Source organism: Anopheles arabiensis, chromosome 2, assembly GCF_016920715.1.
Source record: "Anopheles arabiensis isolate DONGOLA chromosome 2, AaraD3, whole genome shotgun sequence".
Taxonomy (NCBI): domain Eukaryota; kingdom Metazoa; phylum Arthropoda; class Insecta; order Diptera; family Culicidae; genus Anopheles; species Anopheles arabiensis.
Genome location: NC_053517.1, coordinates 86,497,622 through 86,525,612, shown reverse-complemented (window position 1 = coordinate 86,525,612; position 27,991 = coordinate 86,497,622). Strand labels below are relative to the sequence as shown.

Genomic DNA, 27,991 nt, shown 5'->3' with positions numbered 1-27,991 from the left:
TTTTGTACCGAGCCATTTGCTGGCTCGTTTCGAACGCGTCCGCTGCCTGACGTTTGACTCGTAAACACAACAAGCTTGCAATCAACAACGTTCGCATCGCGCAGTGGCCCGAGTGAAAAGAGCGAAAATTTCCATCCTAATTGCGACACAATTCGGGCCCGTACTCTCCAACACGGGGCACCGTTCTGCCAGAATTCGACAGCAGAAAAAGTGTAATAACGTGGTGAAAGGGGCGCTAGCTTCCCCGCGGTCATCGGTTCAGTGCAGCAGAGCAGGATTGGTTTCGGCGTCACCCCTTCCCTGCCTCAAAGTGAAAGTAGTTAAAACAAATTCCACCTTCCACCCAGCGAGGGCAGCGAGCTATCTGGGAGGATGATCCCTGCCCGGGAAGGTGTGTCCGGTCGCAAGGGAATCTGTACGAAAATATAAGTTTTTGTTTGTGTGTGTCGCGTTTCCGTGTGTATGTGTGTTGCCACGGTGAGGCGCACTGGTTCGGAAGAAAGCAAGAGCACCCATGTTGATGCGTTGTGATATTTTGAGGCCTCCTGGATCGGCGGATCGAGGTGCCTGAAGGGGGCGCTCCGAAAGAAAGTGAATTTCGTGTCCAAATTCCTGCGCGATTGTAACAAATTGTGGTCACCTTCAAATCAAACTCATCGCCAGTCCGTTCGGCGGTGCTGAGTGGCCAGCACATCTTCGCCGGAAGGATTTGCTTCCGACAGCAGTAAATCCAGTGAGAAAGAGAGAAAAACACCCGTTACACTGCTATCGTGTGAGGCCGCGGCAGGCCACCAACGGCAACAAAATTACGCTCAACGCAACGCAACTGTACGCCGTCCTGGACGCCATGGAGCAGGACGAGGAGCAAGTGCCCGACATACGGGAGCAAATGTTTCACAACACGGTCCGCGAGCATATCGTAAGTACCACCGGGAGGGGGATGGGGGGATATAAAAGTGGCTTATATTTGTTTTAGCGTGAACGGGAGTTGCATATTCACGACCACGACAACCCCATCGGGAGTATGCAGTTTGGGGTGGGTTTGAAGCTCAAAATTAGGTCACGGTGTCAACGGTGCGGCACAACCGGTGCGGCGAATGGGTGTTGCCGCTCCAGTACGCGGGCAAAGCACATGGTGGGCGCCAAGGAAAAGCCTTAATCCAAGAAGCCACAGCGATTCCATTGCGTAACAACAAAACAACATTGCTCTGGCATGGGAGAACCATTTAATCATAGTCGACTTTGACCTTCGAGCCCGAGGTTCGGACATCCCGGGATAGAGCGTAATTAGAGGCACGAAATACACATGCCAAACCGAAACAGAATGTCCCTGTTGCTGTGAATAATTCTCTGCTCGGTGCGGAAAGGTGTAGTATAGCACGATAAGACAAAATCTACAAACAATTGGTGTGGCTAATGCTGATAACGATGGGCGTCGGTGGATGCAATTGTGAACACAGATGTTGGCTCGATTCGGATCGGGTTCAGTACTTTCCACCGAAGCAAAACAAGCAGCAAAGCGGGATACGGAACGAGACGAGCAGACGGTTAAATACTACTTGGTCTGGCACACGAATTAGAAATCAGTTCAGCATATATCGTGTGCTGTGTGCGTCGATCGTGTACCAGCTGCTGGAGAGCGATAGTCCAGTTTCTTCGCTATGCTCCGCACCAAACGCAAACATGTCGGTGTACTTAAGGGGTGGGAGCAGCAGGGGAGGAACTGGCCCCCATGTACCACGTATCCGCCTGTTATTCGTTATCGCGCCGGCGGTTGTGGGTGTGTGTGTATTACAGAAATTACACGACCAGCTGGATGAGCCACGGTAAGGGGTTTCCTTTTACTGTTCTGCTCATTCTGCTATACCATCCTACCATCCGTTTTTCGCCCCATCATCTACTCGGCATTGTTTTTGGAGGGTGTAGTAGCATCACCAAGGAAACACGTTCCGACCGGCGCTGGGAAAGCTTTTCGATAAAGTGCAGAACAATTTGGTTTTGGCTCTTGCTTCTTTTTTGTGGCCGCCATTCCGTACCCCGTCCGAACCCGTGTGGTGGAGTGGCTTTCTCGGCAGACGGAAGCGCAACGCGTAATTGCAAATATGTGTACCTTTGAACGCACACAAAAGAAGGGTACCGGGTGCCGCCTGCTGGTGCTTTCAACGTCTCGACCTTCATTCGTGTGCTCTCTCGTCCACCTATTTCATATACACCGAGAGAGTGAAAAAAAGCACAACAAAGCGAGTGTTGTTGTACCCCTCCCCTCGCTGTGAAAATTGGATTGCAAAGCAAATCGGTGTGCTGCTTGGTATGAATTTTAAGGTCGCCTCTAAACACACATGAGGGTGTTGTTTTGGGTATGTTTTTGTTAGGCACGGGGTGGGTGGGAATTCCGATCACGAATGGGGGTAATGCTTTTCGAATGCATCGATGTATTTTTATCAGTAGGTTAAATTTCCAAAACAAAACAAAAAACGCCTTACATTTCGATTATGGCGTGTAGCAATCAATCTCGAACGCGCCACAGCAACGGTGTGTCTGGCTTACAGTCAAGAATGCCACTTGTAAAATTGATTTAAAGATCGATCGAGATCTCAAGTAGGCGATGACGGCATTGGAAGATCGTAAACATCTTTTTGGGAATTGGATATGATTTTAGCGGGGGAATAGTTTATTGTCTGCATTTATAATTACAGTGGAGCGCCGTTTATCCGGGTACCTTTTATCCGGCTGTCCGTTTATCCGTGCTGTTGAGAAATGACAGTTCAATACAATGGTGACATTTCGTTATGAGGAGGATATTTGAAAAAGCGGTTAAAAGAGCATATTGTCATAACAAAAGACCCTATAATTCAAGGCAAATTTCAAATATTCTTGTGGAAAAAGCATGAAGGTAATTAAAACTGGGTTATTTTTATCAAAAAATAAGATAATTTTCCAAAAATTAATCAGGAATTGGAGATAAAATATATCATTTGACTCATTATCCATGTTATTCGCTTATCCGTGCGAGGTAAAGCCCCGAGAAGCCCGGATAAACGGCGCTCCACTGTACATTATTAGTTTTTTTTTTTAATTGCGCTTCATTTAATTAGTCCAAACCGAGTTTTATTTTTTCGTGAAAAGTTCAAAAAGCTCCATTATACCAAATACAAATTAATTCCCTTGCTACAATTGCAGCTTGCCCATCTGCCAGGATTGGCGCGAAGAAAAGAAGAAAAACGCATGCCTATTGTGCGTGGCCCAGCGGAATTGCAACCGTTTGAAGTAGTAGCAGGTAGAGCGAGCGAGAGATATTGCACCAGCAACATCTGCTGTGCATACCAGTTTTCTCTATTTATGCTTTGAAATACCAGCCAGCTGCAATTTTCTAACACGATCGTGTTAATTGTTAAAAGTATGATTGCTGTCTCGCTATAGCTTCTGCCTATACTTTTAACGTGCAACAATTCTCATGTCAGAATATGAAAAAACGTTTGCATTTGAAAATTTAAAAAAATAATTAAACTCTATGATAAATGTTTGGGAGTGACGTCATTTTTCAATGATTAACGATGGCGTCGACAGGTACGCTTTTGATGATAGATTTGTTGATGAAGTGGAATTGCTCGCTTCCGTACAACTACATTCCCAACATACAGCCTCGACCCTCGGAGCGAGAGCCCCGTCACCTATTGCCCCATGTTACATCATGGTTTATCAATCGACTCATCGTAATCTCGACGGCTCGACGTCGCAGACTCATCTCACGAAGCGCGTTCCCAGTGTCTTTGAACGATAGACGCTAGGCGCAAACCCTTTTCTACAAAGCCGTTCACAGCACGTGGCCTATATTTAGCACCTTTGCGTACTTTCCTTTCCGCAAGTGCTTGTGTGTGTGTGTGTAGCGCGGGCATCGTAGACACAGAGCTGCACTGGCAAAAGATCACGAAGAAAAGAGCGAGAGTGAGTTGCGACCATGATCAACTGTCATTGATCTGTTCGCTTTCGGTCTGCAAGCAGTAATTGTTTTATTTTTGCCGTTTTCGCGTGTCGCACCCTAAGCCCTGCCGCCAGCGGACGATAATGGCGCCTTGCGGTGGGTGTTGTAAAAGCGTCGACAAAATTAGCAACCGCCACACGGCAGTGGCGTCTCGGCAAAACGGAAGAGGGGAAGAAGGGAATGTGGGTTTTCTCCTTTCACCAACGCCGGTGTGCACTATCCGGTTGTTTTTGTGGCTGGTTTTGCGGATGAGGTTTTGCACGTTGCATATGATCATGACGGTGTCTAGCGGAGGGATCACATTTCTTCCTTTGGTACGATGCTTTGGCACGGGTGCCAGAGAAGGAAGTGGAAGGAAACCAATTTCCATCGGTTTTATTTTTAATTAATTTTATTGATCCTCTTAAAAAAACACCCCTCTCATATATCATCGATTTGAAAAGTCCACCGCTGCCGATTGGATTGTGTAAAGATCTCTCGATCAGACGACTCACATCGTTCCACCGTCACGCGAAAATTATTATCCGCTGGCACTAGACACAGTCCGCTGGCAACATTCACTAGCTGGCCTGTCTGTCGACGATAGAGCCATCTATAGGCGCCGGAGCTACCCTCGGAGCTACAGAGTGCGATCGTCACCTCCGCTTCTTGTGGTTTATTATCACTGTCCACACCCAGACAGTGTCCCTCTCGGGTGATCTCTCCCGTTTTGCGGTGAAACCAAATCTGTTGCCCCCCTAACCCATGGCAGTGCAGCAAAGCCAACGAACGATCACGCATCGGCCAGGTGAGACAGAGTTGACCGGCTTCGTTTTCATGCCGGATCCAACCCGCGGCCTGCGCCTCGGATGGATCATCCTGCTCGGGAAACACGTGCTGCAGATACCAGTGAAAAGACTTACAGCCCAACTCACTGCGAAGCTGTCGACGAGCGTCGAGATTTACGCTTGATGGCGTGTTGGAAGTTCGCGATGCTAAAAGAGTTCGATAATCGGGATGCAGGCGATAGAGAAACTCAGCATACTCATCCATCCACACTTCGGCCACCCGTAGACTGTTCCTCATCGTTAGGTCCCGTTCCTTGGTGTAGCTCTGTTTTGGGAGAAGAAGCCGATACGATCACTTGCAAACACACAGATGCGGAGATGATCATTCAGTAGCATTTACCCCGATGTAAGGATGATTACGCTTCTGGATGTGAGCGACATGCGAACAGGGCACCGTTTGGATCGCTCCACCACACATCCACACTTTGAAGGATAGTTCCATGTTTTCGCCACCGTAAACCTGCAGCCCGGGATCGTACCAGCCGAGTTGGGCGAAAAATGCCTTCTCAATGCAGAACAGTCCACCCGCCATTACTGGTGTGTCGAATGGTTCGAGCAAGTGCTGTAAACTAAGCGCTGTTAATAATAATACCCCCTTGGCTCCAATGCGTCACCAAATTCACCTCTTGTGGGGCCTGAAGTCGATCGTACCGTGGTCGCCACTGGAAGCTAAGATTCCAATCGAACGCTCCGTACAGTCCACTGGAAGCGCCTACCTGAAGCGCCAATGTGGTCTCGTTCAGCCAATCGATGGTGGGTACTGCAACCACTTTCCGGCGGTCCTGATTGCTGGCCACTAGTTCCAGCAAAGGCTCTAGCCACCCCTCGAGACACTCGCAGTGCGCATCGAGGAAGAGCAGGTAGTCGGCCGATGCACGTTTTGCGCCGAATATTCTTCCCGTTATCAGTCCAAGCCTTTTTGGAGTTCGTAGAATGCGTACCTTGTCACTGTACGGCAGAAAGTAGTCGTCCAGGAATGTTTTCAGTTGTACTGGAGATGAAGAAGCGATCGTTAGTTAGATGTAGGCAATGTTTGTAGTACACGAATCTCACCCAAACTGGACCAATCGTCTATCAGCACGACCTCCTGTACCAGTTCCGGTGGTGTACGGTTCAAAACGGAATGGACAGTGCGCAACAGCACCGACAGAGCTTCATCGTGAAACACAATCACAATAGAGACCGGTGGCAATGCTGATCGCGTTCGTTCGTGACACCAGGGATCGCGTACATCAGGCAGTTGCCGCCGCACGGAAATTAAATCCGAAACGAACTGATTGTAACCTTGCCGCTGCCAGCCGAGTGCAATCTGTTCCTGCACGTTGTCCGGTATGTTTCCATGCTCTTGTGGTAGCGTTACCGGTTCTCCCATGTGACCCGGTGGGGCATGATGAGCCGTGACGATATGTTGGGGTGCTTGTTGACGTTTATAGTGGGGCTGGGAAGATACCACCGAAACCTGCTGCAACACTGCCCGAGAATATTGATGTACGATAAGCACAAGCGCGATGGCAAGTAAGAAAAGTAGAATCAACTCAGACCGGCACAAGGTGAAACGGTACGAGGGACCGAACTGGAAAAATGGAATGAAATAGTAGTTAGATAGTTCTGACAGGAATCAATATAAGATCTCGCAACACTTACTCTCATATTGAAGCTAAACTTGGGACATGTTTGGAGAAGTGTAACGAAACAGAAGACAAGCTCCCACCAACGCACCGTACCAGACTGGGACTGAAGCCTGTGGTTCATTTACTGGAAGGTCCAACACAGCCCAAAATAGCATCGTGATGAGTTGATGCTACATCAATGTAATTTTCTTGTTTCTTGTCGTTGTCTCTTATCTTGAACATTCGGAAAGGTTGAATCAATGAAAACAGTACATTTGGTAATGTGCGATAAAACTGCTTCTTGATGTTGGTGGGTCTCTCAAACTGTAGTTGAATGTTGAAGTGTAACAGTTTATGTAGGGAAATTAACCTCGCATATCGATAGCCAACAAAGCTGTTCATTCACTAGACACCTAAGTCACCGTGTGCCGGTGCTATCGTTAGGTTATATCGCTTATCACTGCCATACGTGGCCGGTTGTGCGCTTTGTCCTCGTGCCATATTACAACCAGTGTGTCGCTTAGCTGTCCATTTGCTTTGCAGCTGTCCCTTCTTGCCACCTCTTCGCGGCCTATCTATGCCGTCAGGGCTATAAAGTGCGATCTAACGCTGCAAAATATAGCTCAATCGGCATGTGTTTTGGTGATGGTTTTGCGCCTAGAAAGAGGTAAATATCATATTCAAAGCACACACACACACACACACACACACACACACACACACACACACACACACACACACACACACACACACACACACACACACACACACACACACACACACACACACACACACACACACACACACACACACACACACACACACACACACACACACACACACACACACACACACACACACACACACACACACACACACACACACACACACACACACACACACACACACACACACACACACACACACACACACACACACACACACACACACACACACACACACACACACACACACACACACACACACACACACACACACACACACACACACACACACACACACACACACACACACACACACACACACACACACACACACACACACACACACACACACAGTCAGTGACGTTGCAGTACAGTTCGATACACGTAGCGTCTCTGCTTGAAAAAAGGTTGAGCTTCAAACAAATTTAGAAAATGTAAACAAAAATCACTACATTTACATGCTCCTCACAGCTGTGTTCCATCAGTGAGTTGTGACGGGAGTTGTGAGCTCGAAACATAAAGGGTTTGTTTACTACAAACGTTTTGGCCGGGCCTTACTCGTTGATATGACGTGGTGTTCTCTTTGTTTGGTAAACAGAGCCGACACTTGGCCATTGCGCGGCTGGAAAACGGAGCGTCATGTGCTTTGTGCCGTGCTTCCTCGAGCACGTGTAGCAAACTGATCGTAATCTTGATGTAAAAACTGTAACTGATATAAGAAAACCGATAAGTGTAACGATGTGCTTAGTGATTTTATTTTACAAATTTGCTTTATTTTCATTCTGATTGATAAAAACAAATAATTGAGTGGGTTATTGAGCTTAGTATTAATCTAATAGATAATAATAAACTTCCCCATTTATTCCCATTCCGTTCTTGGCCGCTTTTCTTTCATTTCAAGAATGGAATGTGAAGCGCACAAAATCATCCCTATATACGCCCGTGTAACCCCTCTCTTTGTGTTACATTTCTTTTTTTCACTTACTTGTGGAATCTGATTCTCTCCCCTTGTTGCTGAGGGTTCGCTCCCTGTGTTTTGTGCGCCACAACCGTTGTCCAGCGCATTAGAATGTCGCTGCAGCTTCCGGCGGCTAGACACGCACAGCCTTTTCTCTCTGTTGCGTACTAAACACACGTGTGCGTTACACGCAATAACGGCGCAGTAGCTTCAAACAAAGTATGTCATGAATTTTCCCTGTTGTAACATTTCGTTCCTTGTTCTAATATTGCTTTTCGTTATGTGATAAGAAAGCATTGCAGGGACATTTATCTTAGAATGATATTATTTTTATTATTATTTGAAACTATTTTCGAACTTCTCCTAAAACTCTTAATCAGCAAAAGAGAAGGAAAAGGGTTATCAACTGCAGCAGCAGTTAATGACCGTCGCCACTTATTGACAATGGCACAATACAGCAATTGTGTCCTACGGTTAGAGTGCGGTTCCGCTTCTTGGTACGCTTGGTACCTCTCACAATGAGTGGGTTTGTTTATTTTTAAACTCAGTCTCCCCGCAATTTGGCAACCCGAAGCATCAATGGTTTAGATAATCTTACCCCACCACTGGACCCGGGGTCAATGTTTCGGTACCGTTCGTGTACTACTTTTGGTCAATCAGCGTGACACATGCGACGGCCAAACGAAAGCAAAACGTGTTTAATGCTTGCTGCACTACTCCCCCTCCGGCCCCGACTGGCTTTTATCATCATCTTATACCCATGCGTGCGCTGATCGTAGCTCAACAGTGGCTAGTGCAAGTGTGCCTTGCACACACGGTACAGCTACTACCACACACTTGTACGTATTTCATCAATCCGCTCTCCGCAATGGCTTTCCGAAACTACACCGACCGAAAGCATCTGTAGATTTGAAGCGAACACAAAAATGGAAACAAATGCATTCCAGTGCATTCCGCGTTACACTGTATGTGTGTTTACTTCGACGCATGCAACCACTCGCAGCGTGATCCATTCCTTCCATGTGCCCATGTCCGCAAACGGATTCCGCGCAGATTGCGTATGACGAACCCAGTTGCGACGGATCGAAACCATTTTCGTATGTTTTATTTTGATGTTGGAGAAAAAAAAGAAGCAACAAATGGCAACAGCGCTATCGGCGGTTTGCGTGCAGCATTTTATGGTGGTTGCATCGTTTACGGTAGGACTAAGTTTTACATGCAAACACGAAAAGGTGGAAGATTTATGAATGGTGGTGGGTTCGTTCGGTTTGTGTGGCATGCAACTGCAAGAAACGCAGCCGATTTTTGATCGTGTTGTTTTTATTCATCTATTTTTAGCGCAATGCTGCTGGAATGCTTTGATTTGAATGCAATCGCGTTTTGGGACGATGTTTTGTAGCGTTTAGTTTAGGTGTAGCGTTTTGTAGACTCTTATGTCTTATGTCACTCACAGCCGCAAAAAGGTGAATGCACTTTGGAAGAGTTTGGTGCAGTGGGAATAGTATCTTAAAGATACTTTTGACCAGACGGTAGTAATGTTTTCGAGTTCAAGACTACCAAATTCTATTTCTGATAAGGTTTAGTAGACAGTAATTTTTAATGCAAAAACCTCAAGCGTTTCACTGGCTACGTCGCAGTTTAGTGTCCTATTCCTTATCACTCTCTCGGGACAGAAAAACTGATAGTGCACGATTAATGGAAGTGAGACTGTGAATGAAAGGAAAAATACGCTTATTCAGCAGTGTCCTATTTTTAGATTGCAAATCAGAGTGAAATTTGAACCTTTTTCACCTCATTTCATCATGTGTATACACCCTGTAATCTGTTGTTATAAAAAACTGTAATTTCATATTACAGATCGATCGTCAAATATTAAAGAAATGAATGAAAATTACCCTCAAATATGTATGAGAAACATCCGCTTATCTAATGAAATCAATGTTCAATCGAACTACACTACAATTCTTACCCGCTACTATGTGTAGCATCTCAAAATCACGATCCAAAACGGGGTTTACTTTGAATTCATCATAACAAAACCACCGAACGGTACGAGCCTTTTAATCTGCAACCTCTCCTAAAACCGCTATTACATACACTTGTAAAACATGCTCAAAAATGTAATTTGCAAAAAAACATCCTCCCCTACACTCCTCTCATTCCATCAGCACTACCTACTAGTGATGGGTAACCGGAATCGCACCCACGGCTCGGAATCGCTTCCGAGCATTGCTACTCCGGCTCCGATTCCGAAAAATTCAAATCGTCGATTCCGCCCGGAGCCGTCGGAGCCGTCCGGAGCCGTCGGAGCCGTCCGGAGCCGTCGGAGCCGTCCGGAGCCGTCGGAGCCGTCCGGAGCCGTCCGGAGCCGTTGGAGCCGTCCGGAGCCGTCCGGAGCCGCTAGTCGGCAGCTGGAGCCGTCGGAGCCGTCGGAGCCGTCCGGAGCCGTCGGAGCCGTTGGAGCCGTTGGAGCTGTCCGGAATCGTTGGAGCCGTCGGAGCCGTTCGGAGCCGTCGGAGCCGTTGGAGCCGTCGGAGCCGCTAGTCGGCAGCTGGAGCCGGTCGGAGCCGTCGTAGCAGTTGGAGCCGACGGAGCCGGTTGGAGCCGTCCGGAGCCGACGGAGCCGACGGAGCCGTCCGGAGCCGGTCGGAACCGTCGTAGTCGTTGGAGCCGACAGAGCCGTCGTAGTCGATGGAGCCAACGGAACCGGTTGGAGACGTTGGGGTCGTCGGTGCCGTCGAAGCCGACGGAGCCAGTTCGAGCCGTAGGAGTCGTTGTAATAGTCGGAAGTCTTCTGAAGCGCTTTAATTTCCCGATATCAGCGATGATTTCATTTAAAAAAACAGCTTACGAGTAAAAAAATAGTCTTCTTCATTTATTGCTCTGAAGTTTTTTTTGTATTTTTTGTTAAACAATAAAATCAAAAACAATTGTTTGCTCCGTATATCTAGGGAAAAATTATGAATCAAACTATTATTGATCTTTATTTTCATAAAAGATGGACGGATGATTGATAGTTATATTCTTTGTCTTGTCCATGTGCCATCATGTTATTCGGTAAAAAACAAGTGCGGCCTAAACCATACACGTTAGTCGATGTAAACAAAACTGCCATAATTACGTTACGTTGTTTCGTATTTTATCAAACCCACCTCCCGTCATAGTTCTATTGCTCCTTGACCTCCTAATTTGATTCATTTTTTTCCTATATATTTATTATTTTTGGCTTTATTTTTGAAAAAAAAACACACAAACAAACTTCATATCAATAAATGAAGAAGACTCTTTTTTTACTCGTAAGCTGTTTTTTACAATAAAATTATCACTAATATCGAGAAATTAATGCGCTTCAGAATGCTTCCGACTATTACAACTACTCCGACGGCTCCGACGGCTCCGACGGCTCCGGACGGCTCCAACGGCTCCGACGGCTCCGACGGCTCCGCCGGCTCTGGACGGCTCCGGCTGCCGACTAGCGGCTCCGGACGGCTCCGGACGGCTCCGACGGCTCCAGACGGCTCCGACGGCTCCGGACAGCTCCGACGGCTCCGGACGGCTCCGACGGCTCCAACGGCTCCGCCGGCTCCGGACGGCTCCGACTGCCGACTAGCGGCTCCGGACGGCTCCGGACGGCTCCGGACGGCTCCGAACGGCTCCGGACGGCTCCAGACGGCTCCGAGGTCGGAGTTTTGCACCTACCTTCCGGAACCGCTTCCAATTTTGGCGGAGTCATTCGGAAGCGATTCCGGATTTTTGTTGAATTTACCCATCACTACTACCTACACAACAAACAAAACCCCCAAACCCATGCCAAAAAACGGGGAAACACTCATCAAACAAATCATAAACCTCCTTACATAAATAAAACCTTCCTTCAATACAAAAAAAAAGCAGCGCTTCTCCTCCGAGTTGATCGTTCTGTAAACAAATCATGCTTGGTGGCCCAATGGCACGTGACCACAAGGGGGCACGCATTCTTCTTTTTTCGGGTTGGTGATGGTCCATAAACTGAGTGTCTCGCATCAACGAATCGAATGGAGTGTGTGCTGTACCCCCCAAAGTGCGTGACGAACTGCGGAGTTCTTTTTTTTTTCGTGCGTTGTTAGTTGCTGGGTTTGGTCAAATATTTGTGCAGCAATTTGGGTATTTGGGTGGGCTATCATTTTATAGGAGAATCGTCGGCGTCTGGCGACATTGAATTGAATTGATCAGACGGTGTCGATAAGTCTAGACGCGTCGCAGACACGCTGGTTGATGTTATACTTAAACTTGAGGCACATTCTTCAGTGAACTATCTGGATCTTCTTATCTTTTTTCCATGCTTAACCGAAATCATGAACTAAATTCGATACAGAGCTTTCGCGATTCTCCACAATTGCTTTCAAAATTGCAATTCGAAACCGTTTAGCAAAATCCACTCCGCTTGCTGCTCCAGCTTCACCAGCCCCAAACGTTTCCAGCCTGTTGGGCAGCATAATAGCAATAGTTTGATTTGCGTTTTTTTTATCTCTCTCCTGGATTGTACGCTGCATAACGGTCGGGAATCGGGACAAGATCGTGCAAGATCGCCAGCTGAAAACGTTCGTTGTGGTTGTTGTTGCCCGGTAACCGTTCAAGCGGCACAACAACGGCAGCAACGAAACAAAAAAAAAGAAAGAAAAAAAGAGTCAGAAAATAAACGGCCACTTCCTCCGTTAGCATTGATTGTGCAGAGGCTGCAACGTCGTTCGACGACCGCCAAGACGCGAGAGGACAAGCTGCAGTGGTTTTTCCCGTTACACCCGGTGCGGTTTGGTGCAGCAATGAATAAAAAAAACCTGATTTACTTAAGCACCAACGTCAGCATAATTACCACGCTTGATTGTATTTCCATATTCTAACCCACCAAATTATGAGGTTTCGTAAAATCCCGAAAAGAGAAATCCCGGCTCCCAGCTGCTGCTGCGGGGGATGGAATGTAGGTGATCAATGCCACTGCAGCTCCAACCAACAAAACACTAGAAACGAGAGTCAGTCGACAGCCAAAAATAGCAACTTGCCGGGCCGTTCTTCGCCCCCCAATGGAGCGGAACTGTCGCGACAAGCCCCAGTTTCGCCTACTGCGATGTTGGGTGATGCCGGCAAGCCTGTTTTTGAGTGCAGCTCTACATGGGTGAAGAATGCATGTGGTTTCATGCTGGAATGGGACGGACTTGGGAGATCGTTAGCGAGAGGTGGCGGCGGATGGAAAGTTGATGCACGATCGTTTGTGGATGAGGATCATTGCACTCGCAAATGATTGTGCAATTGTGATGTACGATCATGGAGGAGGAGAAGTGCTTTAAATGCGTTAAATGGGGCGTGACACTATGGAGTTTGTATTGTATCGATTAAAAAATGGATAAAAATCATTGATAAATATATCTACCGATGGCTCAATTATAATGACAATTTAACTTACATTTTTACGTTTTTCCCTTTTCTTTGCAGATCTTTATGTTGCTGTTTCTGTTGCTTTACCTTGGAAGCTATGCACTGATCATTCGCTTCCGGAGGCGCGATCGTGACGATCTGTTTGCTCCCGACGAGGACGAAATCACTGTGTATCGCATTAGGTAACATATATAAACGTTTAATCTCGCCTCTCAGGGTCGGTCTCGTGGTCTAGACGGTAACGCGTGTGTGCGAGCAACGAAGGATGATCTGCGATCAAGTCTCGTTTGGAGTCCAGATAATTCTACTATTTAATTACGATCTTGATTTTATTAAATTATTAGGAATTCTTCAAAATGAAAATCTGATATGGTTTTTGTAAAACTACTAAAAATTTAGTACACAATACTCAGTAAATTTACTGAAAAGTATAACTTAGTATCCTTCGTCCATAAAATTAGTAACTCGACTTAGTACTTTTCGTCTGTTAACGCTATAGAACATTAATTTTAGCTTGTTCCTATGTTGTCTAAATCTTTACAAAAAAATTGCCTTATGGCTCAGAACACTATAGGTTACGCGTCATTCGTGTTGCACATTTGCATTCCTTCCGGCCAGCCCACTGCCGCCCATTGTTGTTGTTCTGCTTCACTAACTTATTGTACGCTTATTCTTTTGTCTGTTCTATGCTGCAACCCTGCCAGCTTATGGTTGTGCACGTTCTCCCTGGCCGTGGCCGTGGGTGCCGCTCTGCTGCTGCCGATCTCCATCGCCAGCAACGAGGTGCTCATCCTCTACCCGAACAGCTACTACGTGAAATGGTTAAACAGCTCGCTAATACAAGGTATGTGCGCCCGCCCTATCCACCAAAAAACTCCACAACATGACAACATAATGTGATTCCTTTTTTGTTTCCTCACAACAGGGCTCTGGAACTACGTATTTCTGTTCTCGAATCTGGCGCTGTTTGTGCTGCTCCCGTTCTCCTACCTGTTTACCGAGTCGTCCGGTTTTAGCGGCCACAAGAAGGGCATCATGGCGCGGGTGTACGAAACGTTTACCGTATTTTCGCTGCTCGCGTTCATCGTGTTTGCGACGACGTACGTCATATCGGCGCTGCGCGACCCGGACCGCAACACCTTTCAGGCACTGTTCAGTAAGTGTTCAGCGTGTAGTCAGCCTTACTGACTGACTTGTTTGCATTGCTTGATTTAATTCATTTTGTTCTTTCCGTGTCTTTTCCCCCCGCTCCTTCAACAGATTTAGCCAAATGTCATCTGCCATTCTTGTACTCGTGTGTGTCGTTTTTAGGTGTACTGTTACTATTAGGTAAGTGAATGTGTCTTCCTTTTGCTTCTAGTTTCTCTTTTTTCTCAATACGCTTTTTTACGTACTTTCGTCATCAAAAGCTGTGATTATGTGTAATGCGTTTCGTATGCAAACCATTGTTACGCCACGAAGCCATTGTTACAGCATGTAATCGACACAGCCGAGGGACAATGACAATGCCAGAACCACATCCGAATAATGCGACGTATAACAGCGAACAAAAACAGCGAATTACTTGCGCAAGAGTGTAATAGAATATTTCAAGCCTGGTGTAAGGTGTCCGTTTTGTGGTTTGCCGCTTTGGAATTCTGAAAGCATCAAGATTTCACTCTTATGCAGGTCTTACTGAGATAATAAGGCGTCAGAGATTATGAAACAGATTTTTTTCATGAACCTTGGAATGCATTTCCTCTATTTTAAAGTAGTTTTGAAATTCCCTTTTATAAACAACGCACTTTCAATGCTATCAAACCCAGCAGACAATTTTGGCACAAGTCAATCAGCATTGCGGCGTCTGGCTAACGAATTTCCCGCACAGTCGTGATTTGTCATGACAAAATTGAACTCCCCGTTTGCCAGTGGTTCAACCCCGCACTAGACCTTGTCTGGTGGTGGGTTCCTTCCCCTCCCTCTAAAAAACCAATGATGGATGTCTACAGCAATAGGGCTACGACGCCCGGTTAGGCTACGTCTCTTGCCAGCGCTCTGTCTGCGGCGCTATACGGCGCGGCACGGTAGCGCAACAAAAGTTTAATCAATAAACATGTAAACAAAACGCGCATCAACCGCAAAAACCACTCCCAGACTTGGTCAGACAATTCATCACCAAGCTCCAAACGGTGCGGGAATCCTTTGGTTGTAATGTAATGGAAGTGGCGTGTGGAAAAATCAAATTATACGCTACCATTTCAGCCAGTGGAGGCGTTCTGTACTTTAAAACATTGCAGAGAGAGATGTGTGGGGTGGGATACATTGCGAACATTGCATATTCAATACCAGGGAATTGCTTTATTTTACTGTACAAAGAGCGTGCTTGATAGAATTGTAAATGGACCCAACTGCTGCGGCCGTGCTTTTGCTCCTCTAGCCTTCCGACAGCTCTCCGGAAGACGTCGATTGTACATCGTCCATGGGTAAAGGCTTCGTAGCTAACCGATGATCCATCGCTGCCGCTGCTCCAGCAGTCAGACCCGCCTCTTCAGCCCTCTCTCCGGACTGCTCACCAGCCACCATCGGCTCATCTCCCGCCGCCACAACAATCTCCCCGGTGACCGCTTTACCCTCAATCTCGCGCACTATCCGATCGATGTACGGCAGCTCCCGTGGATTGTGCTTACGCGCTTCGGCCACACTTTTCTCGTACGCTTTCATCTCCCCGAGCCGGTAGTATCCTTGGGCGCGGAAAATCCACGACCGCAAGTTCTTCTCGTCCAGCTTGCTCAGCACAAAGTCACAGTCGATGATCGCCCGCTTGTACAGCTCGATGCGTATGTACGCCAGCGCCCGGTTGTTGTACAGTATCGGGCTGTCGCGTATTTGATCGATCGCTTTCGAGTACATGTTGATCGCCTGCTCGTATTCGGCGCGCCGAAACGCCCGGTTGCCGGCCCGCCTTAACCCCTGGGCGACCTGCTCCCGTTCGCGCCGCTCGGTCGCACGTCTTGCCGCGTCGCGTTCGATTTCCGCCATAAAGGCGTACTTGTCCTGCATCGGCTGCTCGAGCGGCGGCTCGTCCGCGGCGTCTTTGCGGTTGATAACGGTGCGTTCTTGGTTTACGCGCACGATAAAGTTTTCCACATTTGTTTCGTCCTTTTTCTTCGTCGCACTGTCGGTGCCAAGAAATCTGTCCAAATAAATCGAAACACGGAGGCAGAGCGTTGAGCAGTAGACAGACAAATACGAATGACGTTTTGCACTTACTGGTCGGCGAATGCGACACCCATCTGCTCCTTGGCTTTGTCGCCGCTGGTCATTAGGTTGAGGATTCGCATCACCTCGTCCACCTTGCTTAGACCTGCCTCGAACGCTTCTTCGTCCTCTTTGGACATCATTTTGATGGACGCACGTTTTGCACACTACTGTGAGCCACGAACTGAAAAAGGTCCACCCAGGCGCCCCGTTGGCTCCTTGTCGACTGACTAGGGTGCAAGGGCAACCAGGTTGCTCTTGCCTGCCTGCGCGTTGTTAACTACACAACGGTTCGCTTGTTGATTTGGTGGAAGCCACCGCACAAGGGCTGCTAAATGCGAAGTTCGTCACCGTAGCAACGTAGTTCGACTGTTGTTTCCCCGTGATGGAGTTGGTAACCACTGCTACTGTCTGGTTGGAAGACAGGTTCCTTCTAAAAAAAGGGATCCTCTTATTCAAGAACTTTTCCGCTGAATTCCTTTTTTAATGTATTTCATTATCAAAATTGATTGATTTTTCTTAATTAAAACCACAATCCCACGATTGCTTCTCTTTCCCTTTCTTGCAGTTTGCACCCCGATGGGTTTCGTAAGACTGTTCGGTGTGGTTGGCAAGGTGCTGGTAAAGCCAAACCTGTTACGCGACGTGAACGAAGAATTCCACGCCTTCAACATAGAGGAGGCCACTGTCAAGCGCAAGCTGGCGAATGCCAATCTTAATATAGGTGAGTTTGCCAGGACGAGAATCGTTGCATGTAAAGAAACGAACACAATTTACCCACTATTTTCCATCTTCCAGAGCTAAGGAGCGTAACAACGATAGACCTAACGCCTGCCAAACTTTGCTCCGGGCTGGATGATTTGTATCAAATCAAACCAGCCACCAATGGCAGCCCGACGAGCGAATCTGTCAAGCTGTTTGAAAGACTGAGAGAGCTAGAGTCTGAACGTAAAGTGCTCGGTAAGCGTCTCCGGACACTCCATTGCTGACGATCCGTTTCTTATTAACCGTGCTCTCCATCCTTCTGTCCCATCAGATAAGCAACGCAGCTCTTCGGCGCTTCAGAGGAATCTGGTCTATCCGATAGCGATGCTGCTATTGCTGATACTAACCGGCATTACGGTGCTGCTGGTCGTGCAGAACACGCTCGAGCTGCTGATCGGCATCAAGGCAGTGCCATTGAGCACCAGGGTAAGGCGTCAGCGCTCTTGCACAGTTCCTCAAAGGTGTTTATGCTTATTCGAGTGTTTCTTTCGTCTTACGTTGTGCTTTCAGCAATTTACACTCGGCATCACTTCCCTATCGAAGCTGGGACCGCTGGGTGCCACGCTGGAGGTGTGCATTATCACCTACCTAGGCGTCACGTCTACCGTTGGGCTCTACACGATGCCGTTCATGCGTAACGTGCGGCCCCAGCGGCGCAACACATCACTGGCGCAGCTGATAGCAAACTGTGGCCTCGTGCTTATTCTTAGCTCTGCGCTGCCACTGCTTGCGCGCATTCTAGGTAACTATTACAAAAGAAAAACCGGCATGATTTACACGTTTACTAATGTGATGTATTTTTTCCGTTTTTTCCAGGTATTACAAATTTCGATCTGCTGGGCGATTTCGGCCAGATCGAGTGGCTCGGCAACTTTCTGATCGTGCTGCTGTACAACGTGGTGTTCGGCACGGCGGCCACGCTCTGCCTGTTCAACAAGTTCACCGCAACCGTGCGGCGAGAGCTGTGTGCTCGGTTAGTGGAGAATTATTTCATCTTTCTTAGCTACCTTACGTTCATCATCAACTGAATGGTGATGCTCGCTGTCCCCCCCACGCCCCCCACGTACGCTCGATGCAACGCGTATACGCAAATGCTTTCATTTCGGGGCGGGAGGATTTAGGGTCATTGGTTTTGAGGCCCCATAGCGTACGAACAACCTGCACCGCCACAAAGACGAAACTACTACTGCCATTAAAAGGGAGCCTAATGTATAGCAAGCTTCTGCCCGCTATCCCATACATTCGTCCTAGCACACATTCGACGTAGATTGTAGTTGCAAGAAGACGCACACCACTAACTATTAGTACGCAGCGGCCGTATAGGCGCTTTTGTGGGATCGCTTTCTGACTGTACTTATTTTAGTTCGTGAATCATTCACCTTCTCACCCATCGCTTCGCTTGCGCCGGTGGGAGCGAATTATTTAATCTTTAACCTTATCCCTTTCCGGACAGGGGTTCGAATAATTATTTATTAACTTGTTCATTTGTCCATCGACTATTTATCGTATCTTCATCGTAAAACGTTGTCATTGTCATCGTTTGTTTCCTCTGTGTGAGTGGTACTGTGTAGTGCACTTGTTCGAACGTGCTTCAACATGCTAGCTGACAGCAATCATATTGATTCCATTAATTCCATGATATTATGCTTCATATTGCTCGGTGCGCATACCATGCAGTCGCATTTTAAGATTGAAAAAAAAACGTATAATTCCTCCTGCTTGTGGTGGAAGTAGTAGAAAAGGATATTCGCATAATAAAAAAAACCATATCCTGTTTGTGTGTCGCATGCGCACCCACAATTGAACCAAGCAAACATGATACTCACGTGATAAATTACACGTATCAAAAAACAATGCCAGAATGGATGAAAAGACCGACAAATCTAGTCTATAAAATGTGCGGAGAAAGAGTTTATAGTAGGAAGAAGAAAAGCCCATGTGTGATCTGACACTGTTTGCCACTTGTCGACTGCTTTTTGTTTGCCAGAACTGAGATTATTAGGGCATAAGGCTGAAGGAAGTGGTTAGGAAATAAGAACAACGCACACAAATGTAAATCGACCAGTTAAAACATTTCCCAGAATATTATAGCTATTACAAAGATGGTACTGCCCTGTCCCCGCCGGCACACTTGGCAATGTTTTCAGTGTTTGCACAAAAGCAAAAAGAAAGGACAATAAGTTTTGTTGTGTAGGTGAAATTAATTTAACAAAAAAATAAAAGAAACAAACAATAATTAGTCAAATAAATAGTAATTGCAGAATTGTTGCACACTATAATGCTCTCTTGTGACACGGTAATTGTGTGATTGTAGTTCGAAAACATTGATATCTGTATCACACCACGCTTAGATTTGCTTGTGATTGAATGTAGTACATTGTTTTTTCTTCAAAACTAACCCTTTCTCCTAACATTTCACTTCATATCGCACAAAGATGTAATTTTAACAAATCCCTTCCTCTAACTGTTTTTTGTTGTTTTCACTCATCTTTTCTTTCTCTCTCTCTTTCTCCTCTTTGCAAATGTTTTACCTGTTTCATCTTTACGTTCGATCATGGCGGCGTTCACTAAAACCTTCGTGTAATTGGAAACTCAAAACAATGATCGCAGATTAAAAGCATTGTTTAACTACAGCAGCCACATTGAGCTGAGCATTGCTCAAAATGCTGGCCAGCTGAATCATCTGCATCCAGCGGCGTTACCGCAGCACCATCAACACCATCACCACCATCCGATCAACCATGCTGTTCAGCATCCCGCATCATCATCCGTTTCGACTGAACCGAATAATGGTGCGACTAGCACAACACCACAGGAACACTTTATTGCGGTGGAACATGCAAACAGCAGCACTGTGCATCATCGTGGAAATGCGCACGTGGCTACCGGCAGTAGCACGATTGACACCAAAGAGCAAGCAGCAGCAACACGGTTGACGCTTACCAACGGGGGCGCAGTTCATGCGGATGTTAAAAAGACACGTTGAAGACGGATGTGTGGTAGCAGCCATTTCCAAAGCAAACAAATGACCCGCAAAAACCTGCTCTCGATAGTTGGATTCTCGCACCGCGTGAAACCCAGTGAAACCAACCCATTCAGTAAGATATTTGTAAGAAGTCGCTGTTGGTTCCGTTCCGTGCCGTACGAGCCATCCTGATCCGCCGACCTGATTGCACGAATGCAGCTAAATCTAATATATTATTACCATCTGCCATTTAAGTGATATTAAGCCTCCCCTTTCAATCGGGATATTATTTCTCATGGCTGTATAATGATGAGTTTTTTTTTTCTTCACACCTTTTCTTCGCTCCCTTTTACGCATTAAGGCCGGGGTAAGGTTGTCAGTACTCGATTATTAGTGTAATTTCGATTTTCACTAGTGCATCTGGCGGCGGCTTACTGAAGCTTTTTTTAGTCGAGGATCAAAGTCGTGCCGGATCTCAAATTTAAGTAGTTTTTTCCACCGTTTTTTATGCGCAAATAGCTGAAATACTTGCACAACATATTTATGTATCATATACAAAGGTTTTCATGTCCAGTTTGACCAAAAAAACATGTAAAAATAACATATTTTCTGAAGCGGCTTCAAATTGTTTAGCAGAATGCTTCGACCAGCCGCCGCCAGATGCGCTAGTGGCGAAATAGAAATTACACTAGCGAGTGCGGACAATGTACCCCGGCCTTAATGTTTAGATTTTATCAAACGACAAAGCTACTCAACACACACACAAACACAAACTAAAAAGTACGATCCCTGTATCTCTAATGCGTATTATGCAGTCTGAGTGTGTGTGTGCGCGCAACATATTAAACATAAATATCTATACCAAGTAAGCAAAAAGCAGTGAGCAAATAAGGTCTATTCCCGTTAGCTAATATCACACATTCTTTTTCGAGGCAAGCAATCGGGAGAGTCCTTCGACATTTCAGCCATTCCCTTGCAGCTGTGTAAACACGGGTACGCGTAAGTGATCACTCAGTCAAAACGGTACCAAAACGGTTAAAAATGTTTCGTTTCCGTCCCCTATTTTGCCACCGTAGAGTAGAGCCGGGTTTTCGCAGTAGGTAGCAAAGCGTATGATGATGACCTTGCTCTTGAAATCCTTCAGTCTTTTACCTTCAGCAGCCGTCCCTTCGAACAGGTAGAAACCCCGAATCCGAAGGGATGGCATACGAACACGACGAAAAAGAAAGGGGTGCGAAAAACCAACCAAAAATGAATATAACAAAAAAACGCGTGTTAAAAGGGAATGATTTAAAGGGTACAAACATTGAAGCCCAACAGAAGCTAGGAAGGTAATTTTGGTTTAAATTTCTTCCATATGTTTAAATTAGTAAACTCTGCATACGTTCCCTTTTCGCTCCAGGCTCCCCTAAACGAACTCGCATACGATGACGATGAACATTGCCGTCGACGACATTTAAACATCGTTTCGCCCCTTCAACCCCCGGGTGACCCAGGCGGGGGTATTGGCACTGTGTATTGGTTAGCTGGTAGTGCGTCACGAGCGCTACGCACCCCACCTTCTCAGCGTCATCATCCCTTGCAGCGCGCTACCCACCCTCCCCCGGTGTCGGTCCATCCATATTTCGCAACGATCTCTGGCGCATTCTCACTCTTTTCGTTTCTCTCTGTCGCTCTCCTGATGAGTCGGTTGTAGCGGCTGATGGTGGTGGATCACGTTTTCGTTATGTTTTAATGCGCAAAGTTATACGCAAAAGCAACCCCCCGCACGGCAGCGCACTCCGAACTAACCCCGTCACACGAACACACACACACACACAGCCGCTAGCTGTCTCGGTTCAAATTGCGTTGGCATATTGTACTCCCGCCGGCTATATGCTCCACAACGACTTAAGCCCTTTATGGGGGGATGATGATGACGATGATGACGATGTTGTGTCCCCACAAATACAACGACACAAAACGCTCCTATACATTGTAAGTGGCTGGGTTTTGAGCGGCCAGCGTTCCGGGGACCAGAGCTAGTTCAGTTTACCTTTCGCTCCCTTCTTTGTCGTTTTAGGTTCTCGCAGGTGTTCGACGCTCTCAGGCCCGCGACGTTCCTGTCGTGGTGGTAAAGCAAAGGCGCAAAGGGACTTACTACCTTGGAGAAGTTCAGCATCAGCAGAGGTGAGAAAACATACAACGTCCACGGCAGGCAGGCAGACAGGCAGACAGGCGGCCAGGTAGCAAAGCCTCGCTATAGAAGAGAGTACGAGAGAGAGTGAGAGCGCGCGCGCGGCCATACGCACACACGGGATTTAGGCTCGCGCGGGTAAAGGGAGACAAACGCGCATTCGGCCAGAAGTTGTTGTGCTGGAGAGTTTAAACTGATTAGTCGCGTTAGTTGCTGTTCCTCCATCGCGGGTGACGGTAAGACTAAACTGTGTATGTGTGTGCGTGTGTGTATAGAAACCACAATAATAGCTACGCGTAGAACAACCTGATCGGAAAGGTGTTTTCCCCCGTGCTGCTGCTACAAACAAAGCGGTTCCAAAGTGATTTGATACACAAACACCGTACGTGAGCACAAAGGTCGTGTGCTTAGTGCAGCATAAAATCGCATTTAAAATACCTCTAATAAGTGTGTGTGTGTGTGTGTGTGTGTGTGTGCGTGATCAAGCAATCGTTTTTGTGCGTGCGTATCTCCCATACTGCTGCGCTGCTGTTGTGTGTAGCGCTTGTTCGCGTATTTTTCGCACGTGTTGCCGGTACTTCCGGTGGTGGCAGCAACAGCAGCAACAGCAGCTGCGCGTATAAGAAAAGTGTTGATCGCACTCTCTGTCATCCACTCTCGGCGGAGCATGGAGCAAAAGGGAACCAACAATGAACGGCGGGTGGACGACAACCATCATCAAACTGGCGGCGATCAACAGCAGCAACAACAACAACAAGCAGCAGCCATGATGATGTTCGCCGAACTGCGGCAGGAAATTGGCAAGATCGATGTGTACGCGGAAACGATCGAGCTAACGTACCATCTGCGAAAGTTCGGTGAACTGTTCCGGCGACGCATTACCACCGAGCAGCAGCTGAAGTAAGTTTCGTACATGGGTGGAAGAATGGCAAGCTGCTGCTATGGCCGTAGCCATATTTTCGATCGATGCTCTAATGCAGCTCCTGCAAGCTGAGCGAGTGTGTGCAAACTCGAGTGGTGAATGTGATGTGTTGCAGTTGGTGCACCGGGCTCCAAACCGGGCTCCCCGTCCAGAAACCAGTTTGCTGACGAACGTCAGGTATTCTCCCTTCCCCTTTAAAAGGCTCTCATTCTCTCTCTGAGGCCATTGTGACAGGAAGAAACGGCGCCTTTTGGAGAACTTTTTTGTTATACCGCCTGTCGACTGCTCAGTTGAGAAAATAGTTCCCAATCAATTTTTGAAAATTGCCAATTAAGTTGGCCATTTTGGGGTTTCCCTTTTGCGCCCTCTCTTTCCGTCGAAGCCAACATCGAAACAAAGATGGAGAGATGAAGTGTCTCGGAAAAGAGATGACCTGTCCTTCACAAAGGTTAATGCGATTGATACGGGGCCAAACGCACAGCGTTACACATTTGTGCTGTGTATATGCTTCTCTTTACAACGCACCAACACACACAAACATTCATCCAATGTGCTGTGTTTACCGGCTTTTCCCTCCGTTTGATTATGCTCTCACGATGCTCACAGACACCCAAGCGTTGTTTGTTGATCTAAGGGTGGAAGTGTTCCCACGGCACACACACAAACACACAGACATGTGTTGTTGTTGATTTGAATCGAAAAAATGAAGATATTTTTTTCCACGTTTCTTGGTTTGTGTGGCTGATATAAAAGAGAGAGAGCTGGTGCTGTAGTGCTGATAACGTACACATACCTCTCGCCAAGCGGCCTAGTGGGGTGGTAAATTACAATACCAACAAACGTAAAATAGCGCATCTATTTTAATACGGCGATAAAGCTGTGTAAGCGCGTTGTTTTGTGGTTAAAGTTGTTGTTTTTTTGGGGCCTTTTTGAGCACGTGGCGAGACGATAGGTTTATATACATTTTGAAAGCAAAACATGTTCCGATTGGGCGACACAAAAACTAAGATAACGTAAAAACGACCACAGTATGTCACCGTTTGTTTATCCTTCGCCTTAGAATTAACTGTTCTAGTTCTAATTCTTAGTAAACTGAAACAGTTTAACCTCGCCCCCAGCAGAAGAAGAGCAGCACAGTTCTTGAAGCTGAAAAGCTGCACACGACTGTGTGTCACATTTACATAAACGCAACTCCCTCTCCCTTTGCGAAGCGTATTCAATTATTATTTACATCTCACTGACGCAGAGCTCTGCATGAATCATTTGCGTAAGCGCCACACGCGCAATAAGCACGTGGCCCTGAACGGTGCCGCACGTGTTGCGTATCGTTCCAAAAGTTTTTCACCTTAACGCGCTAAACCACACGGTGCAGCACAGAGAGGCGCTCATTTGATAAGGCTTCTCGAAAGGTTAGCGGGCTAAATGTGACCGTTTTTCGAAACATTTCCATGTAACATTATGGAGACGCCTGGTGGTAGGAGCGGTCTAAAGGCCGGGTAATTTTGATTTTCACTAGCGCATCTGGTGGCAGCTGACCGAAGCATTTTGCCAAACAATTTGGAGCCGTTCCAGAAAATACGTTAATTTTCCATGCGTGCGAGTACGATCAATGTAGCCCGGCCTTAACATGTGCTTGTGTACTTTCACCATCAATTAACATCTGTATTCTCTCTCTCTCTCCATTTTACAGTGATCTTTTCCTGCATCTCAACGAGGCGGCACTGGCCGACAGTGGGTTTGCGATACAGTTTGCGCTCGTGTTCGCTTCCCGGCAGCTGGGCGACGTTCCGATCGGTGGCACGAACGTGCGCAACGCCATGATCACCACGCTGCAGCACAACTTTCTCGCGATCGAGCGGCTGAAGCAGGAGGGCGGGGAACGGTTCCACAACTCGATCATACTGCTCGGCGAGTACTACAACCGCAAGATGGTGGGCCATGGTTGTCGTATTAAGATTCTCGGCCAATCGTTGCTACTGCTGCTGACGTCCGAGCTGGAGCAGGAGATTAACCGGATCTGCCAGCAGCCGGCGTCCGCGCATCGGTTGGATCCAAAGTTTGCCAAGGTGCTGCTGCAGCAAATCACACTGAACGGGACGGTTTGGAAGGAGGTGCACCAGAAGGAGGCGAACGATCTGCTGTACACGATGCGGAAAGCGTTGATTGTGATACCGAACCTGTGTGCGCCGGCGAAAGCCTTCCTGCTGATGGCGCTCGATCTGTACAGTGGGAGCTTGGGCAACGAATTGCTCGACAAGCTGTACGGGAAGTATCTTACCGAGCCGAGCAAGGAGGCCGAGCAAGTCGCTGTGAACGGTGGCACATCAAATGGTCCTACTGATCCGCCCAGTGCGCACAATCAATCGGCGGTCAATGGTGAAAAGGGTGTGGAAAAGCAGGCGAAAAAAGATTCCCAAAAGGACACAGCGGTACAGCAGAAGCCAAAGGGAAGCAAATCCAACGCACCATCGGGTCGCTCCACGGGCGGTGGAAAGGCCGCCAACCAGAACCTCACCACAAACGATAAGGAAAACAAACGCCGCACCACGCAAACGACGAAGGCAGCTCCGGCAGCGCAGAAAACTTCCCCGAAAGCGTCCACCGGACGTTCGATTCGGGTGCACGAGGACGGCAACATTGTGGCCACCATTGTGACACGTGACACTCCGACAACGCCGACCAAGAAACATCACCCCGCCGCAGCAACGCAACCTGCACCAGTGCCAAATGCCGCCAGCCCACGCTCTCCAACGAAAAAGGGACTATCGCCGCGCATGGAAAAGCTGGCAGCACTGCCCAAGATCACGATCACCTGTGCGACACCGTCGCCGAAACGGGCGCAGGACAAACCACCATCGGCCGTATCGCCCCGGGCCGTGCTGGGACCATCGATAGGCAAACAGAAGCCACACCAGCCGCCGAGAAGTCCCACCCACAGCCGCGAGGGACAGCAGTACGGGGTGAGGAACGGGTCGGAAGCTTCCCGTGGGCGACAGGATCGTGCTCGTGGTGCTGCGACAGCTGGCAAAGAAGCAACGGTGCGAGTTGTTGAAGCCATTTCCCCAGGGGGCGTTAATGCACCGAATGAAACACGATCACAATACGAAACAAGGGTCGAGGAACCGCAACCGGTTGTGCTACCCGAATCGCCAAAGCGTTACGATTGGTCCGATCCGGCGCCAGTCGATCCTACAGAAAGTTGGAGCTACGTTCCACCACCACCATCACAACCGGAGCAGCCTAGCAAGACGGTCGAATGTGCGACAACAGAACCGGCGGCAAGACACGATCTTACCCCCAGCGACGAACCCGGCACGAAAAAGACGGACGACTCAACCGGTGCGGCAGACGTATCGAAGCCGAAACACAAGGTGAAACCTTCCTACTTGCGGGAGGAAAATGTGGAAAACCTCTCGTGGGACGTGCTGATTCCGCTGGAGGACGAATCGCCCCAGAAGGTGAACCCGCACACCAAATCGTTCCTATCGTTTTTGGCCAGTGAATGAACGCGGTGAGGGTGCCTTAAATAGTATTCCCCTAGCAGCAAAAAAAAACGGATTGTATAATAATGGTACCTTAGGCATGTTAAGCGCAAACAGCAGCAAACCGAGCATTTAGTGATGAAATAGGGTTAAGAAACGTGTGTAACTGTAGAGCGTTGTAGTGCATGATTGCGTTTAAAATTGTGCCGTCTTTCGGAACGCCGGATGAAGAGAAGAAAGCATCAACAACTAGACAAAAAACAACGAAAAAAGAAATACAAAAAGTGTCTTTTGATAACAGAATGACTATTCCTTGCATGTTTTTGTGTTGCTGGCATATATCACGGCGCGCGCTCGCGCTCCCTTCACTGGAACCGCAACCGGTTGTGCTACCCGAATCGCCAAAGCGTTACGATTGGTCTGATCCGACGCCAGTCGATCCTACAGAAAGTTGGAGCTACGTTCCACCACCACCATCACAACCGGAGCAGCCTAGCAAGACGGTAGAATGTGCGACAACAGAACCGGCGGCAAGACACGATCTTACCCCCAGCGATGAACCCGGCACGAAAAAGACGGACGACTCAACCGGCGCGGCAGACGTATCGAAGCCGAAACACAAGGTGAAACCTTCCTACTTGCGGGAGGAAAATGTGGAAAATCTCTCCTGGGACGTGCTGATTCCGCTGGAGGACGAATCGCCCCAGAAGGTGAACCCGCACACCAAATCGTTCCTATCGTTTTTGGCCAGTGAATGAACGCGGTGAGGGTGCCTTAAATAGTATTCCCCTAGCAGCAAAAAAAAACGGATTGTATAATAATGGTACCTTAGGCATGTTAAGCGCAAACAGCAGCAAACCGAGCATTTAGTGATGAAATAGGGTTAAGAAACGTGTGTAACTGTAGAACGTTGTAGTGCATGATTGCGTT

General features: G+C 47.6%; 3 protein-coding genes across 9 annotated transcripts; 2 read left to right on the top strand and 1 right to left on the bottom strand.

The window, feature by feature from the left end:
* Positions 1-29: 29 nt before the first annotated feature.
* LOC120903019 (protein Lilipod) lies at positions 30-21,357 on the top strand. Its single transcript, XM_040312200.1, has 11 exons — positions 30-919; positions 13,572-13,696; positions 14,219-14,358; positions 14,440-14,670; positions 14,775-14,843; positions 17,320-17,475; positions 17,550-17,711; positions 17,788-17,942; positions 18,027-18,258; positions 18,333-18,489; positions 20,127-21,357. The coding sequence occupies exons 1-11, from the start codon at positions 848-850 to the stop codon at positions 20,500-20,502; spliced, it is 1,875 nt and encodes a 624-aa protein (XP_040168134.1). The 5' UTR covers positions 30-847; the 3' UTR covers positions 20,503-21,357.
* On the bottom strand, positions 4,358-22,639 carry LOC120902992 (putative polypeptide N-acetylgalactosaminyltransferase 9). 6 transcript variants are annotated; one of them, XM_040312153.1, is made up of 6 exons: positions 22,517-22,639; positions 6,454-6,653; positions 5,863-6,382; positions 5,433-5,800; positions 5,150-5,371; positions 4,358-5,074 (listed from the first exon to the last, which is right to left on the bottom strand). In XM_040312153.1, exons 2-6 carry the CDS (start codon positions 6,559-6,561, stop codon positions 4,403-4,405), a joined length of 1,890 nt encoding a protein of 629 aa, XP_040168087.1. In that variant the 5' UTR covers positions 6,562-6,653; positions 22,517-22,639; the 3' UTR covers positions 4,358-4,402. The 6 variants fall into 6 exon arrangements, with proteins under 6 accessions (XP_040168087.1, XP_040168081.1, XP_040168121.1 ...); XM_040312147.1 differs by lacking the exon at positions 22,517-22,639 and adding an exon at positions 7,517-9,695 and having other exon boundaries at positions 6,454-7,076; XM_040312162.1 differs by lacking the exons at positions 4,358-5,074; positions 22,517-22,639 and adding an exon at positions 7,517-9,695 and having other exon boundaries at positions 5,191-5,378; positions 6,454-7,076.
* Positions 21,664-27,367, top strand: LOC120902982 (serine/arginine repetitive matrix protein 1). 2 transcript variants are annotated; one of them, XM_040312125.1, is made up of 4 exons: positions 21,664-21,812; positions 21,884-22,458; positions 22,544-23,557; positions 25,270-27,367. In XM_040312125.1, the coding sequence occupies exons 3-4, from the start codon at positions 23,325-23,327 to the stop codon at positions 27,083-27,085; spliced, it is 2,049 nt and encodes a 682-aa protein (XP_040168059.1). In that variant the 5' UTR covers positions 21,664-21,812; positions 21,884-22,458; positions 22,544-23,324; the 3' UTR covers positions 27,086-27,367. The 2 variants fall into 2 exon arrangements, with proteins under 2 accessions (XP_040168059.1, XP_040168067.1); XM_040312133.1 differs by lacking the exons at positions 21,664-21,812; positions 21,884-22,458; positions 22,544-23,557 and adding an exon at positions 23,843-25,053.
* The last annotated feature ends 624 nt before the right edge of the window (positions 27,368-27,991 follow it).